The sequence below is a fragment of the Citrus sinensis genome, chromosome 2, assembly GCF_022201045.2.
Source record: "Citrus sinensis cultivar Valencia sweet orange chromosome 2, DVS_A1.0, whole genome shotgun sequence".
In the NCBI taxonomy this organism is placed as follows: domain Eukaryota; kingdom Viridiplantae; phylum Streptophyta; class Magnoliopsida; order Sapindales; family Rutaceae; genus Citrus; species Citrus sinensis.
The window spans coordinates 16865797-16880395 of NC_068557.1; the positions used below are offsets into that span (position 1 = coordinate 16865797).

The 14599-nt window shown below is 31.2% G+C and overlaps 1 protein-coding gene and 1 long non-coding RNA gene across 23 annotated transcripts; one reads left to right on the forward strand and one right to left on the reverse strand.

The window, feature by feature from the left end:
- Positions 1-114: 114 nt before the first annotated feature.
- LOC102622431 (uncharacterized) lies at positions 115-7308 on the reverse strand. Of its 21 annotated transcripts, none has more exons than XR_003063313.2 (5): positions 6909-7269; positions 6371-6497; positions 5413-5514; positions 5255-5324; positions 115-660 (listed from the first exon to the last, which is right to left on the reverse strand). XR_003063313.2 is itself a non-coding variant. In XM_052435397.1 (3 exons), the coding sequence occupies exons 1-3, from the start codon at positions 6553-6555 to the stop codon at positions 3510-3512; spliced, it is 342 nt and encodes a 113-aa protein (XP_052291357.1). In that variant the 5' UTR covers positions 6556-6902; the 3' UTR covers positions 3420-3509. The 21 variants fall into 21 exon arrangements, 1 of the variants encoding a protein (XP_052291357.1); XR_003063312.2 differs by lacking the exon at positions 115-660 and adding an exon at positions 3420-3596; XR_001507266.3 differs by lacking the exon at positions 115-660 and adding an exon at positions 5078-5155.
- Positions 7309-7402: 94 nt separating this feature from the next.
- LOC127900020 (uncharacterized) lies at positions 7403-12452 on the forward strand. Of its 2 annotated transcripts, none has more exons than XR_008051969.1 (3): positions 7403-7707; positions 8037-11811; positions 12018-12452. It is a non-coding gene; the product is annotated as an uncharacterized LOC127900020 (long non-coding RNA). The 2 variants fall into 2 exon arrangements; XR_008051968.1 differs by lacking the exon at positions 12018-12452 and having other exon boundaries at positions 8037-8741; positions 11782-12006.
- The last annotated feature ends 2147 nt before the right edge of the window (positions 12453-14599 follow it).

The following is a 14599-nucleotide window of genomic DNA, read 5'->3' on the forward strand; positions in this document are numbered from 1 at the left end:
CTTTGATATGTTCCACTAAAATAGGTCATTTTATGACTCTCCCTTAACTTGTATCATTAAATGGGTGATTAGCTGAAATAATGAATAAAAATAAATGGTATCAAAATAAAATGCTATAGCAAACATGCAACAGCTCATATTTTCAATCAATAAACCATCAAGATTGTTTATCACTCAACTACAAATAAATTTAGTTCATGATTTGTAAAAAAAAAAATAAAGAACAAAGTTTCAGCCACGAAACACATCCCCATAAATAAATAGAAAACGAGAAAATAATAGAAGAATAAGAAGGACTGAGCTCCCAATTGATTTATGCAAATTCTCCTCTTGTGCAGCCCTTAATTTCTCTCTTGAATCTTGTTTTTCTTTTGTTTTTTTGTAGTTTTTCTTCTTGGGTGACGGCCCCCCTTTATTCCTTATGATGTGTGCTTCTTTTATAGCTGAAAATTCGGGTAAACAGAAGCTTAGTGCGCACATAAGTCAGATTAGGAAACAGCAAGTATCTCGCGCGGAATTTTCTCTGTCGTTGTTCCAGAATTGCTACAGCAACTGCATTGTTCCAGATTTGTTTCAACTCTTTTGTAGCCATGTTCTTTCCTTATTTTTGCAAACCTATTGCATCAACATTCATTCTTTGAAATTTAAGCTTCCGGACACCTACAATAATGCATATGATTTAGCACACAAATTATTCTAAATCAAACAAAATTTATTAAGAATAAACTAAGATGAATGTTTATGCAAAATATAATAAAAATGCAATGAAAAACATTATTTACTCTCTAAGTATTATTGATTTAACTCTAAAAGTGCCATGATAACTCTCATTTCATAGAGTTATCAAATTCCAAAGTAATTACTACCTTAGATTTATAAGACTTCCTGAGACGACTAACTCCTCTCTAGTCGGTAGGCTTTTGGGTTGATGTCTAACACTTAGTTTCCTCTAATATAAGCAGCTTTTAAGACAAACTTTAGTAACCCTTAGTCACATCCTCTATATACCAGGTGTATTTTCCCTTCTGCTAGGACGCGATCAAGATCTATAACTAATTGAATAAACTTTTTGTATTTTCCATAGTTGAACCCAGAGAGCACACAAATGTTCTTGAGTTAATTTGTGAGTGAATGAAAAAAGAAGTTTGTATTTAAAGATCTTGGTGACAGATACAATAAAACATACCTATAAATAGGATGGTGTGTTTGTAAAATGACTTGTAAAGCTCATAACTTAAAAGTCAAAAGTAAATAGTAAAAAAAAAAGTAAACAATGATTAGATATAAAATCACACCATTAGAAGCAATCATGCAAATGATAAAGAACATTAAAAAAAGATTTTTAATAGTAGTTTTGATGTGACTCATGTCTTTGATGCGATTAAGGATAAAACTATCACAAGCACATGGAATAAGGCATATTCAGATCCTACTCAAGTTCTCGTCGGGCCCGTTACAAGAGTTCGAGCAAAAAAATTCAAAGAAGCGCTTAATGGATTTATTCAAACAATTTGGGCTCAATCAAATTCATAGAGTCTCGTTGAAGAAATCGCACGTGATAAATACATGATTAAGGCTCTTGAAGTTTCCAAATAATCACTTCCGTGAAATAGGGAGTTGGCTTGCACATTGTGGCGAGAAAATATATTATTTTCCTTTTCCAGACATGAGGAGGCTATTAGAGAAACAAATCAATGATTTCTATTTTAATCATCTAGTTTCCATTTTAATTGATGTAAGGCATTTAAGCCAATTAAGATCCTGATTTGATTTAGATTTTTTCTTATTTACTTAGATTAAGATTCTGATTTGATTTAGATTCTTTCCTATTTGCTTAGATTAGGATTCTGATTTGATTTAAATTCTTTCCTATTTGTTTAGATTCATATTCAGATTCAGATTTGATTTTTGGTTTATAATATATTTCTAAAAATTCTTGTAAGTAACCCTATATAATGTATTCGTATTCAATAAACAAAGAAGTTTAAATGCAATTGATGAGAAAGTTAATTCTCTTTGGTTCTTTACAAACTCTTTGAACTTATTGGATTTACGTGGCGTTCAAACTCTTGACTTATCAATCAGACCATCCATAGCTAATTGTGGCGTCTTCACATACCAAGGTTCGTGCTTTCATTAAGCATTAAGTCGAGGTTTCATTCAATTTCTGGTTTAGATTCGATCTTGGGGACTAAATTGATTAGGGTTATGTTAGTTCTTGACAGGGTTCATATCAGTCTTCCTCTTTACGTCTAGAAACTACTTGAACGCTCTCTATGGGTTGAGGATAGACTTCCCACTTAAGTTTCTTATAAACTGGCAAACAGTAGTATTTATAGTCAAATTTTCGAGAATGTATCGTGTATATTCTTTTTGGAGTGATGGTCATAACTGGGTAATTGCTCTTTGTAAATATCCATTGACATGCATTTTAAGAGACAAAAGGACATCGTCCAATAACTCTTTATTTAAGCCATTCCTAATGAATTGAATCTTATTTTTCATGTTATTGGACACCATTCCTAAAGATGTACAAGGACGTCTGTTGCAGTTTGTTTAGGTATACGTAGGATAAACACTTGAAGCCGTCTAGCTCTTTATTTTCTTGCATAATTTTCTTTCCCGCAACCAAGTACATAGGCAATAAATTTAAGAGGTAACTCACCTACAAATCATACTTTACCTTTGATTTACTAACAGATGTCAACGGGGATGCTACTCCTCATGAGCAGTCGCAACCCTTCAGACCGAGTTTTATAGATTTTGAGGAAGTGAAAGAAATCGTTTGTAAGGCTTTGCAAAGATTGAGTTTCTATCCATACCTTAGGCTGAGAATATCAGTTGCTGCAGGAAATTGATGTAATCGACTTTAATTATAATGAAATACCATTATCTACCATTTAATCAGAGTAATAAATTAAATTACACCAAACAAAAAAAAAAATCAATTCTCGGAGCAGATGTAGGTGAGAATTAAATAAAAGTACTTTTTCTCTTAGTCTAAAAGATTTTCTCATGATGTGCTTGTCATGAAAGACTTTCGTCTACTGGTTATAACTCTTGGCATTTTCATGCACGTCACTGTGAATCTCCTCAAGTTTTGCTAACTATAATCTCCTTTCCAAACTAGCTTATTTTATGTAAAAGTTAAATTTCTTGATGGCCTAATATGTACGAGCTCAAGTTCTACTAGTGGGTGACAAGCTTTCCCATATATTAGCTTATATGAAGACATGATAATACGAGTCTTGAAAGCTATTCGATATGCCCAAAGTGTATCAACATGCCTTAATGACTAGTGTTTCTTGTCTAGTCTCACCATATTTTCGAATATATGTTTTATTTCCTGATTGGAGATCTCGACTTAACCACTGGTTTACAGATGATATAGGATTGTCATTTTATGCATCATGGAGTACTTCGCCAAAAGAGCTTTAAATGGTCTATTGCAAAAGTAGGTACCACAATCACTGACAATTTGATCCCTATAATACTTGAATAAGTAAGGATCATCCTAAAAAAAAATTCGGTATTTCCACAAAGAATTTTGTCTTGTCCTGCTTATTCCAATGCTTTGAATCCATAGCATCAAAGATCTGAAATGAATGTACAGCATAAACATAACCAGACAAAGAAAAACTGAAAAAAAAATCTTGATGCAAATGAGAACTCATGAAACAATTCAAATTTTGCAAATTACATAATGGCTCAAAAATTTTATTAAAAAAAAGGGATTCAATAACCCAAATAATGTAACAAAACAAATCATTTTACACCAATTTAAGATGTGAACAACTTTTTAACCAAAGCATTTTCTACAATCAAGTAAGCTTAGCATCTTTAATGAACTTTTAAGTTCTAAGTAATCAAATGTGATTTTATAACAGAAAGATTAAAACACAAAAATACAAAATGGCTTATGTTGAACAACAGGGACCCTGACTGAAAAAAAGAAGTGAAACTGTAGAACAAATTCTATCATTACTAAATTACTAATTGGTAATAATGATAATATAATAACAATAATAAGAAGTAAGCTACTGGCAAGTGACTAGTGAGTATTAACCTTGATGGATTAGAAGGCATGGTAGCTAGATTGGAAGCGAACGGGCCACGGCAGTACAAAACTGATAGTGTCAGCGTTAGTAGAGTATGGTTGTGTGGGTGTGTGAGAGTGAGACTGTGGCTCTACGGGAGTGAGTGAGTCATAAGGTGAGTGTGGGCATCGGGCATTAGTTGGAGTCAGGATGGGCAAACGACTGTAAGTTGTGGCTGTTATTGTTGTGCTTGTGGTTGGGGATTTGGAATTTGGTTTGGCCGCGCTAAGGAGATATATATTAAACCCTAAGTCGAAATTAAACTGATCAGGTTGTAACTTTCGACCCGTTTGGATTTCATAAGTTAACCCGAACCAAACACCCATCCCTACATAAGACCAAAAAGAAAAAGATTTACCTTTATTTACCTCTATTGTATATTATAAGAAGGTTAGATGGAGAGCTAAATAATTTTACATAGTTTTACAAAAATTCAGTTCCAGTTCTAACCCAGTAGTATTTTAAACTCTCTTTAAAATGAAAAATATAAATATCAAGAAATTTTTTTTAAAAAGCAAATCCTAGGATGCCAAAAAAATCCTAGTCTAGCCAGCATCTGCAAAGATTCGGAAGATCTGAATCTGGGAAAATCCGAATCTGATTAAAAAATATAGATCCGGGGCCTAAATTTAAGATCTGTGCGGATCCAGATCCGGATACGCATTATTTTTAATTAAATTATTTATCTAATGAAATTTCAATTGAAAAATATATAAGTTGAATTATATATTTAATATGTATAACCATAATTAACTCCATAATCTTCCTTAACTTTGAAAAATTCGTTAAGAAGCTAAATAATAATAATAATAATAATTAAATGATATTGTAATGAATAATTGTAAAGAAAAAAATGAATAAATTTTTCATATTCGGGTCTCTTTTTAAAAAAAAAAAAATTTTGGACATACAAATTTAAAAATAAAAATTACAAATGATCAAATTTGAACAACCTCCATATAAATGAAAACATAATAATTCTAAGCCTTAAACATAAACTTGCATTAGTTTTTCTGTAATCATCACCATTGATGCACATTTTAAGATTCTTCATAAACCTATAAGAAGATAAACTAAAGAAAATAAAAACATGTTTTAACAATTTCAACTAAATACTTAACAAAATAATATAAATTAAAAGTATATGCCTCCACAACCTCTACATCGGTTTCAATCTCAAGTTCCTCATCAAGAATTTTGGCAAAGGTCGCGAGGTAAATGCCACAGCTAATTAAAAAAACACAAATAAAAACTAAAATCAACTTAGTTATTAGTTAAATTAAATAAATAAAAATATAAAAATTAAAATGTAAACCATATAACTCCACAAAGAGCTCATATCCAGCTTGAGTTTGATTGCCATCATCATCTAATAAGTTTGGTGTGGGCAAAGAACTTGACATGTTGAATGTCGAACCTATAATCAATAATCTTATTCTTTATTGAATCTATAGACAATATGTAAATGAAAATATCACCACATCCTCAGAAATAGAAAAATAGACATCAAAATTAAAAAAAAATTAAAAGAAAATGTAAATAATTTAAAACAAACCATATGTTAATAATATTCCGATGAATATAACCAGATCATCAAAATTAAAAATTTATCTTGTCAGCCACAGACATAACCCATAAACTCTTATAAAACAAGGATATTTTAATACTATTATGATGAATATAGTAATTTGATCACCATGGTTTGTCCTTTTAATAAAAAATTCATCTAAACAAATCACAAATTAAAATTTTCAGGCCAAATTCAGATTGCCACGTAATTGAAATGCACAATTCTTTAATCTCATTGTAGTCAACTAGTTATCGCAACTCAGCTTAACTCTGCCTCACCACATTCACTCCCTCTAAATTCATATAAACAAGCAGAATCTACTAAATTTGACCTAAAATATAAATTCAACGAATAACCAATACCACAAAAACATAAAAATAATCAATAATAAGTAGTCAACAAACACAATCACATTTGTAGAAATCCTTAAATTTCAATATCACATTAGTAAAAATCTTTAAATTTTAATCAGAAGCTTCTAAGCACAACACCTTAAAAAGTCAAATTCATGAATTTAAGCTGAAAAACTAGCAATGCTATAAAGCTAAAATATAAAAGTAGCAAATATCCAGAAACAGTTAACCAAAAAAATCAACCAAAAGTTTCTAAATTTCAAATAAAACTCACCAATAGTGGGGCAATAATAGACAATCTATTACACTAGCCACATAATGTGAAGACTTGAAGAAATAAACCCCCTTACTTTTTGGCACATGGAGCCTGCAATTGCGAGCAAATTGAAACTTGTGACACAACAAAGGAAGGGAATTGGGTCTGATACCAAGCCCACTTCAAAAATTGCCTCGAATAGATGATGGCATGGGTAGGAACTTGTTGTGCAAGTGAGGAAGAAAACAAAAAACAAGAATCAGCACATAGCAAGAGCATCACATTTTATTTCACTTTACTAGTAATAAAATTTTTTCACGGGGAGTAATAAGAACCAAAGCAGATTAATTAACAATCAATTAAGAAATTTATTGCATTATTCGAATCAATCCATTTAAATCATATGACTTGAAGGCTAATTTAATAGTACTTAATCATTAGACAAAATAAATTCAAGCAACATACCAACTACAAAATTTTTGAATTTTTTTTGAAAAGCTAGGGTAGTGTTCAAAAACAAAAATCAACATTGCCAGCTCAAAATTCTGTGTAATAAAGCAATCAGCAATTAATTAATGAAATTCCAGCAAAAAATAAAATAAACAAAATAAAAGTAAAACTAAAAAATTTACCTCTTACAAATTAGAGAGTGATCACGTAAAGAGTAGCAGAAACCGCATTGGTGGAGTAAATAGAGAAATTAACATCATCGTCGCGAAGTAGCACTAAACGGTGCCGAATAGGTTAATAGTGGGAATCGGCGTCCACTTGGAGGTGATATGACGGCCGAGAAGCGAAGCCCTGGTGGAGACTTGGAAGTGGCGATGCGACTGATAGTTTTTTTCAGAGAGATTGTGAGTTTTAGATCCAAGGTTTTGTTTTTTTTTTTCATTGTGTTGAGTATTTTTTAATTATTTGATAAAATTAAAAAATATTTGGATTTAGAAAAAATATCTCGGGTTTGGGTTTGAGTTCGGGAGCATGATGAAATCACCGAATCCAAACCCAAAATATATTTAAAATTTTTGTTTATTTTTAACATAGACTCATTTTTAATTTTAAAATTTTTTGAAGGCCTATACCGAACCCAAATTGATTGGGGCCCGATGGGTATGAGCCGCCGTGGGAATATTGCCATCATACTTTAGGATCCGCCTATGCTGCAATTGTTATACCGTACCCCAACTTTTGTCTTTTATGATTTAACTATTGTCAAATTTACTTGAGCATCTTGTACTCTTTTCATTTACAATTTGTTTATAAGTCTTAGAAGGACAAAATTACCCTTCCTGAAAAATGTTGAAGAAAATAGATAAGGTGCAGAGTTCAAGTACTTTTATGCTCATGAAAAGGCGCGGCAACAATGGACTTTGCTTGCTGAAGTTGTTGTTGAAGCAGGGAGAAAGAGATTGGATAAGTGGAATTTGATGGGTAGGTTTTGGAATAAAGCTAGGTCTTTTATAGTGCAGCTTTTTTGAGGTTGGAAATTATTTATTTTAAGAAGTATGAAGTGGGTTTATTAATGTTAGTTTGAACCTCAAGATCATTTTTTTTTTTTTGGATTTTGCCGATTTTAGATTGAAAAAAAAAAATATCTTCTTCTTCTTCTTTTTAGGGATTTTGTTGATTTTGGTTCCGAAGACAAAATATTATCATCATCTTCTTTTTCTTTTTCTTTTTCTTTTTCTTTTTATGGGTTTTGCCGATTTTGGATCTGAAAGCATAATAATATTTTCTTCTTCTTCTTAAAAACTGTGAAGATGTAGGTGAAGATGATAATGATGGAGGAAGATGAAGGTGGGTGTAATGATGATGGAGACAACGGTGGGAAGAAGAGAGATTTAAGGGTATTGTTGTCTTTTTATTTATATTAGTGTTTTGTGTTGATTAATATATCTTGGATACTAACAAATAAATACTTTAATACTTATGAAAAATAATAAATAAAAAGATTGTAAGGCGCTAAATATAATTTTATTTGTATATGTGAGTAGAAAATATTATAATTTTAACATTAGTTAAAGGGTAATTTCTAATTGAGTCCTCATTATTTTTAGAAAAAAATTCAGAGACCAGAAGTTTACTAAATGAATCAATTAAATCCTTTCAAGTATAAACTAATGTCATTCAAGTCCTTAACTTAACTCGTCAATTAGACATATTAACAACGTTGAGGGTAGTTTAGTAAAAGAACAATTGAACCCTTCCTCATTCTTTTATTTGTGACAGGTGGCAATAGTTTGCTTACAGGTGGCAATAGTTTAAAGCAATGTCAATTAACCTAACCAAGTTAAAGTTCTTTCAAAAAAAAAAAACTATAGAAACTGCCATATTCTTCGTGTGAGAGGAGAGATTGAGAGAACGTGGGATGACGCCAAAAATGTTGTATAAATCTACTGTGATTTTGACCAAAGCTTTGTTAGCATTGATTGAGTTCAAGTATTGGAGAGAACCTGAGTTTAAAGGTTAGTAACTCTAATTTTTTAGTAATTTTTGCAAGCATTTTCTGATAAAATTGTTTCCATATTTAGTGATCTTTGTGAAAAATTAGGTTTTTCAAGTCTATTTTTCTAAATGACAAACTATGTTTAATTATTGGTGGATTTTTTTTATTGAATGTTGTATTTAATATACTTTTTTTTAATTTGCTCTTTATATAATAATTAGAACAAATACACCATATTTATATATGTATTTATTGAACTTATGTTGCCTATTTTATGGGCTTTCTTGAGTTGTTGTATATGTACAATATTTCATTTCAACCAATTGGTATTGTTATATTAATAAGATTGAATTCATTGTATTTACTTCTTTGTTCATGTAAAATTGAATTCTATGTGTTATTATGAGTGGTAATTTATATATATATTAGACTAAATTCTCTATAGTTGCTGGGTTATTTTTTCTTTTCAGTTTTTATTTTTATATGTATTAGATTAAATTTGCTTTTGTACTTTTTTTAACCGAATTACATGTATATTTCATTTAGGTTGAGTTTTTATTCTTTACTAAATAAAATCGTATTAGTTTAGCCAGTTTTTTATGCAATACTTTTTGTTTAAAATTGATGCAGGTAGCCATGTTACCTTTTTTTTGTTGGTTAAAATTAATGGGGAGGTGTATGAGATAGGATATAGGGACCCAGAGGAATATAAGATTATTAGGTTGTTTCATGAAATTTTAGAAGTCATGGTTAAGTATGGACACAATGAAATGGATTTGATTGAAATTTCTGTTATGTTGTCATGGACTACAAGTAGGCAGAGGAAGCTAATTTCAAATGATAGTGAATTGTATTCGGTTTTTGAGGAGTTCTTTACCAATAGTTGTCCCACTCATCCGATGAAGAGAATGATTTCTCACATATGTATGAATCCATTATTGATAATGAGTGGAAACCAAATCTAAATGGTTCAGTTAGTCTAAAAGTAGGAAATACCTTTGAATCTGTTGCATTATTAAGTGAGGTTATGGTGAAATATGCAATCCAAGAGGGTTTTGAGTTAAATAGGATTAAAAATGATGGTATTAGGTATACTTGTTGTTGTGTCAATCCAAAATGCACTTGGAAACTTCATGCTTCATCGATGGTTGATGGGATAACTTTTAAAATTAGGTATATTAAAGGGAAACATGATTGCCAGATTAAATTAGTTAACAAAGATGCAATAGCACCTTGGATGGCTAAAGTTTGTGCTGAACTTATTCAAGCTAACCCAGGAGTTGGTGTAAATGTCATAAGGAGCGAGTTAAAAGATAAACATGGGATTGAATGTGACAAACAAAAACTATACAAGGAAAAAAAATTGCATTAAAAAACCTAGGTGCTGACCACATTGCTTGCTATAGAAAGCTTTTGAAATATGCTCACATTCTACTGAACATGAATAAAGGTGCTTGTGTCAAGGTAAAGGTTGATAGGCCATTGTCAAATAGCCCAGTTTTTCAAAGATTTTTTTTTTTTTTGTCATTTCCTACACTTAAAGTGGGGTACCTAACTGGGTGTAGACCTTTCATAGGATTGGATGGGTGTCACTTGAAGGGGCCATACAGGGGAGTATTGTTATCTGTTGTTGCATTAGATACTGATAGTGGAATTTTTCCATTGGCTTTTTGCATATGTGAGGTAGAGAACTATGATAGTTGGGGTTATTTTTTATCTTTGCTGTATGAATTCATTGGGGCTGATAATCATAAGCTTGTGACTATTATTAGTGATAGACAAAAAGGTCTTTTATGGGGATTGGAAAAATATTGGCCTAATGCTAGTACTACATATTGTGCTAGGCATATCTTTGCAAATTTGAAGTGTAAGTTTTCTGGTTTGAATGTCATGGGGTTAATCTGGAAAGCTTGTAGGGATGCAAATCAGTATGACTTTGAGAGGGCAATGAGTCAAATTAGGGCTAAAGACCAAAATTGTTGTGAATGGTTGAGAAAAATACCACCTGCACAGTGGTCTAGAAGCGGGTTTGATCACCATGTGAAATCTGACCATGTTACAAACAACATGACTGAATCTTTTAACAAGTGGGTGGATGAGGTTAGGGACAAGCCTATCCTAACTATTCTTGAGCATATTCGTAGACAACTAATGGTGAGAATGTTGGAAAAATATCAGTAAGGGGAAACTTGGCAAGACCGTTTGACCCCATATGCTAGAGAAATACTAAATCAATCCTCAAATGAGACAAGGAGAATTAAGGTCTTTGGAGGTAGAGGGGAGTTGTTTGAATGTTGTCAAGCTGGCTATAGAAACTTCCTAGTACATATTACAGATGGTACCTGTGACTGTGGGATGTGGCAAGTTAGTAGAGCGCCTTGCAAACATGCAGTAGCTGCTATTCTTCATAAAGGAGGGCAACCTAAAGATTATGTGCATCATTATCTAACCAAGGAATCTTTTATGATGACATACATAGGGACTATAAATCCTATTCCTGATGAGTGTGCATGGCCTGAAGTGGAAGCTGAACCTTCAGATGTTGTGGTGCTTGTAAAGGTTGGACCATCTTACATAAAGGCTCCAGTTGGTAGACCGAAAAAAAAAGAACAAAAAAACCTGGTGAGGCCAAACTAACTAGTAAAAGGTTTACTATCAAATGTAATGCTTGTAGATGTCTTCGGCACAACAAAAGGGGCTGCCTTAATTTTCCAAAATTCACAAGAACCATAGAGCTATAATATAAGAGTCATTTTTGTTTTTTAAATTTCATTGGGTGAAGTTAACAAATATTGATCATGATGTTGTGTAGGGAAGCAATAGGACTTCATCAAGTGCACATGTTTAATTTAATTATAAAAATTTAATTCAAAAGGATTTTTTTTTTCTTTTGCACTAGATATTGCTTAAAACTTGGTGATATTGGTTGTGTGCAAGGAAGAAATAAGACTTAATCAAGTGGACATGTTTAATCTAATTATGAAAGTTTAATTCTAAAGGATTTTTTTTGTTCTTTTTCATTAAATTGCTTAAGACTTGGTGATTTTTTTTGTGCGCAGGCAAGTGATATCACTTAATCAACTGCACAGGTCTGATTTTGTAATTGAATCTCGTTATATATTTTTTGTTATGTTATCAAATGGATTAATAACTTGGTGATCCTAGTGATGTGTAGGCAACCAATAAGACATGACTAGCTATACATGTTTGATTTGATCATGAAATTATATTGAATAGATTGATTCTTTTTTCTTAATAAATGAAATTGATGTCTTTTTTTTCCCTTTTTGGACAGCATGGAACTAACCCACAATCTCAAGAAGTAGATGTCAATGAACAATCAATTGGCGATAGTTATGAACAAGCTAGTTAGTAGGGGTGTTCGCGGATCAGATTTTACGGATTGGACATCAATCCATATTCGATCCACGATTTTACGGATTATAAATTTTCAATCCAATCCAATCCATGGATTGGTGAAATTCAATTCAAATCCAATCCATACATCTGCGGATCGGATGCGGATTTAACCAAATCCATATCAAATCCACCATTTTGCGAATTGGTTTGCGGACTGAAAATTTTTAATTCTGTCCAATCCACAAATTAACTAAATAAAAAAATAATTTTATTACTGATCAAATTTAAAATTAAATAAGATTTAAATAAATTAACTGTTTAAATAATACTAGAAAATACATTTAAAGTTTCAAAATATAATACACCAAAACGAAAAAAATCTCATTCGTTTAGATCAGTACATGGAAATTAATTATTTAGGAAGCTATATTTGTTCATTCAATTTTTCATTATTTTATATTATCATCGGATAAGATATAATATAGTGTTACTGTAACTATATTTTAACTAATTTATTAACTAGTAAGGCTCTGTTTAGTACAACTTTTCAAGTAGAGATTTTATAAATCGAGTTTTTACTAAAAAAAATTTAGTTGTTTGGTTGTCAATAAGAGCTTTTATTAAAATTTTATGAAATTACTTTCATAGATAAATTTTTTAAAGTTATGTTATGAAAAGAATAAAATAAAATTACAAATAAATAGAGGATTTTTAGATATTTTAATATTTAAAAAAAGTTTTTCAACTTCTACTCCCAAAAGCCCAAAATTTGAGCTTTTACTAGTAGAGGAAAAATAACTTATTTAAGTTTCAAAAGCTCTATTAGAAAAACAATCAAACAATAACAAAAATTATGATAAGCGCTTATAAGATTAAATAAGCACTTACATCTATTAAATAAGCCATACCAAACAGGTATCAAGTAATAATGTCATATTTACAAGTTTTTTTTTAATTAAATAAATACTTTTTATTTTTTTGCCGATTCACGGATTTTTACGAATTTACAGAAGTAAATCCATATCCAATCCACCGATTGCGGATTATCAAATTTTCAATCCAATCCAATCCACCAATCCACGGATCGGATTTTTACGGATCGGATTTCTACAGATTAGACGAATTGAGCGGATTTGATTGGATTCTGAACACCCCTACTAGTTAGGCTTCAATCAATGTCACTCAACTAGTGGGACTACATACACAACTATTATGGACTGTACTTCAACCTCAAAATGAAGAACTTATTGAAATGCAAGTTATGCAACCCAAGAGGGGGGGTGAATTGGGATTTTAAATTTTATGCAATACAATTCGCACAACAATTTAATCTACCGCCTTAATCAAATCAAAAACAATAAATTCAATCAAGTACAATATTAAAAGAGTAAGGGAAGAGAAATCGAACACAAGGATTTTTACGTGGTTCGGCTATCCCCGCCTACGTCCACGGCTCCAAGCTCACCCGGCTTGAGGATTTCACTATCCAAGCCTCCCAAGGCTTCAAATGTTTACAATTGACTTCCAAGGTGTCAATGAACCTTTACAACAAGAGATTATATCCCCAATCTCTTCACCCCAAGTGTTTCCCACACTTGTACACTCACAAATTGATGAGAAATGAAATTCACAACAATAAAACTCTCTTTAAGAGTGAATAACAAATTATAGCTCAATGATGATTCAACAAATGATGATTTACGAAATGAAAGCTCAATATATGTTATATGATCTTATATTTGCTTGTGTTAGTTCTTAAAATGAAGTTTGAGTTGAGTTTTTATAGTGAAAGCCCAAAAACTAGCCGTTATAGGCAAATTCCAGCGCTCAAGCGGTTAGCCGCTTGATTATCCGGCTAGCCGCTCAGGAACAGTAATATTACCGTTATTTTTGAATTTGCTACAGTAACACTGTTAATTGAAATTACACTTTAGCCCAAAACTTTCTATAATTATATTATGGCTCAAAATGTCAAAAAACTTTATAAATAGGTCCAATTTCAGAACTTCATAAAAATAGATGTCTTTCTCAAACTTTCTGAAATTATGATATGGCCCCAAAGATTTTCTTGTTTCACACAAAGGTCCTTTTCAACATAATACCTATATTTTTCAAAGTTCTCAAAATCTTTCACTTTAGTCCAAAAATATTCATAAATTATAGTATGGCCCAAAACATTTCAAATGTTTGTAAAAACGTCCAACTCCGAATTTTAATACTTATTAAAATCAAAGATTTCAAATCTTAGCATTTAAGTCCAATTTACTCAAATCCACAAAATACTTTACTTTATAAAAACAAAACATTTTAGTTTATGAAAAGTATTTAATTAAATTAATCTATTGAGCTTCTCAAATGCTAAATCATGCATCAATTAAATCATACCGGCTTTACAAGAATTTATCGCACTAATTTGTTCGTTAAGCTTTAAACGATATTCTTGATGTCGCCGTTGTCCGTTGAGTGTCTTCAATCTTGATTTCACTTGATTCACTTGCATAAATATTATCCTTCAAA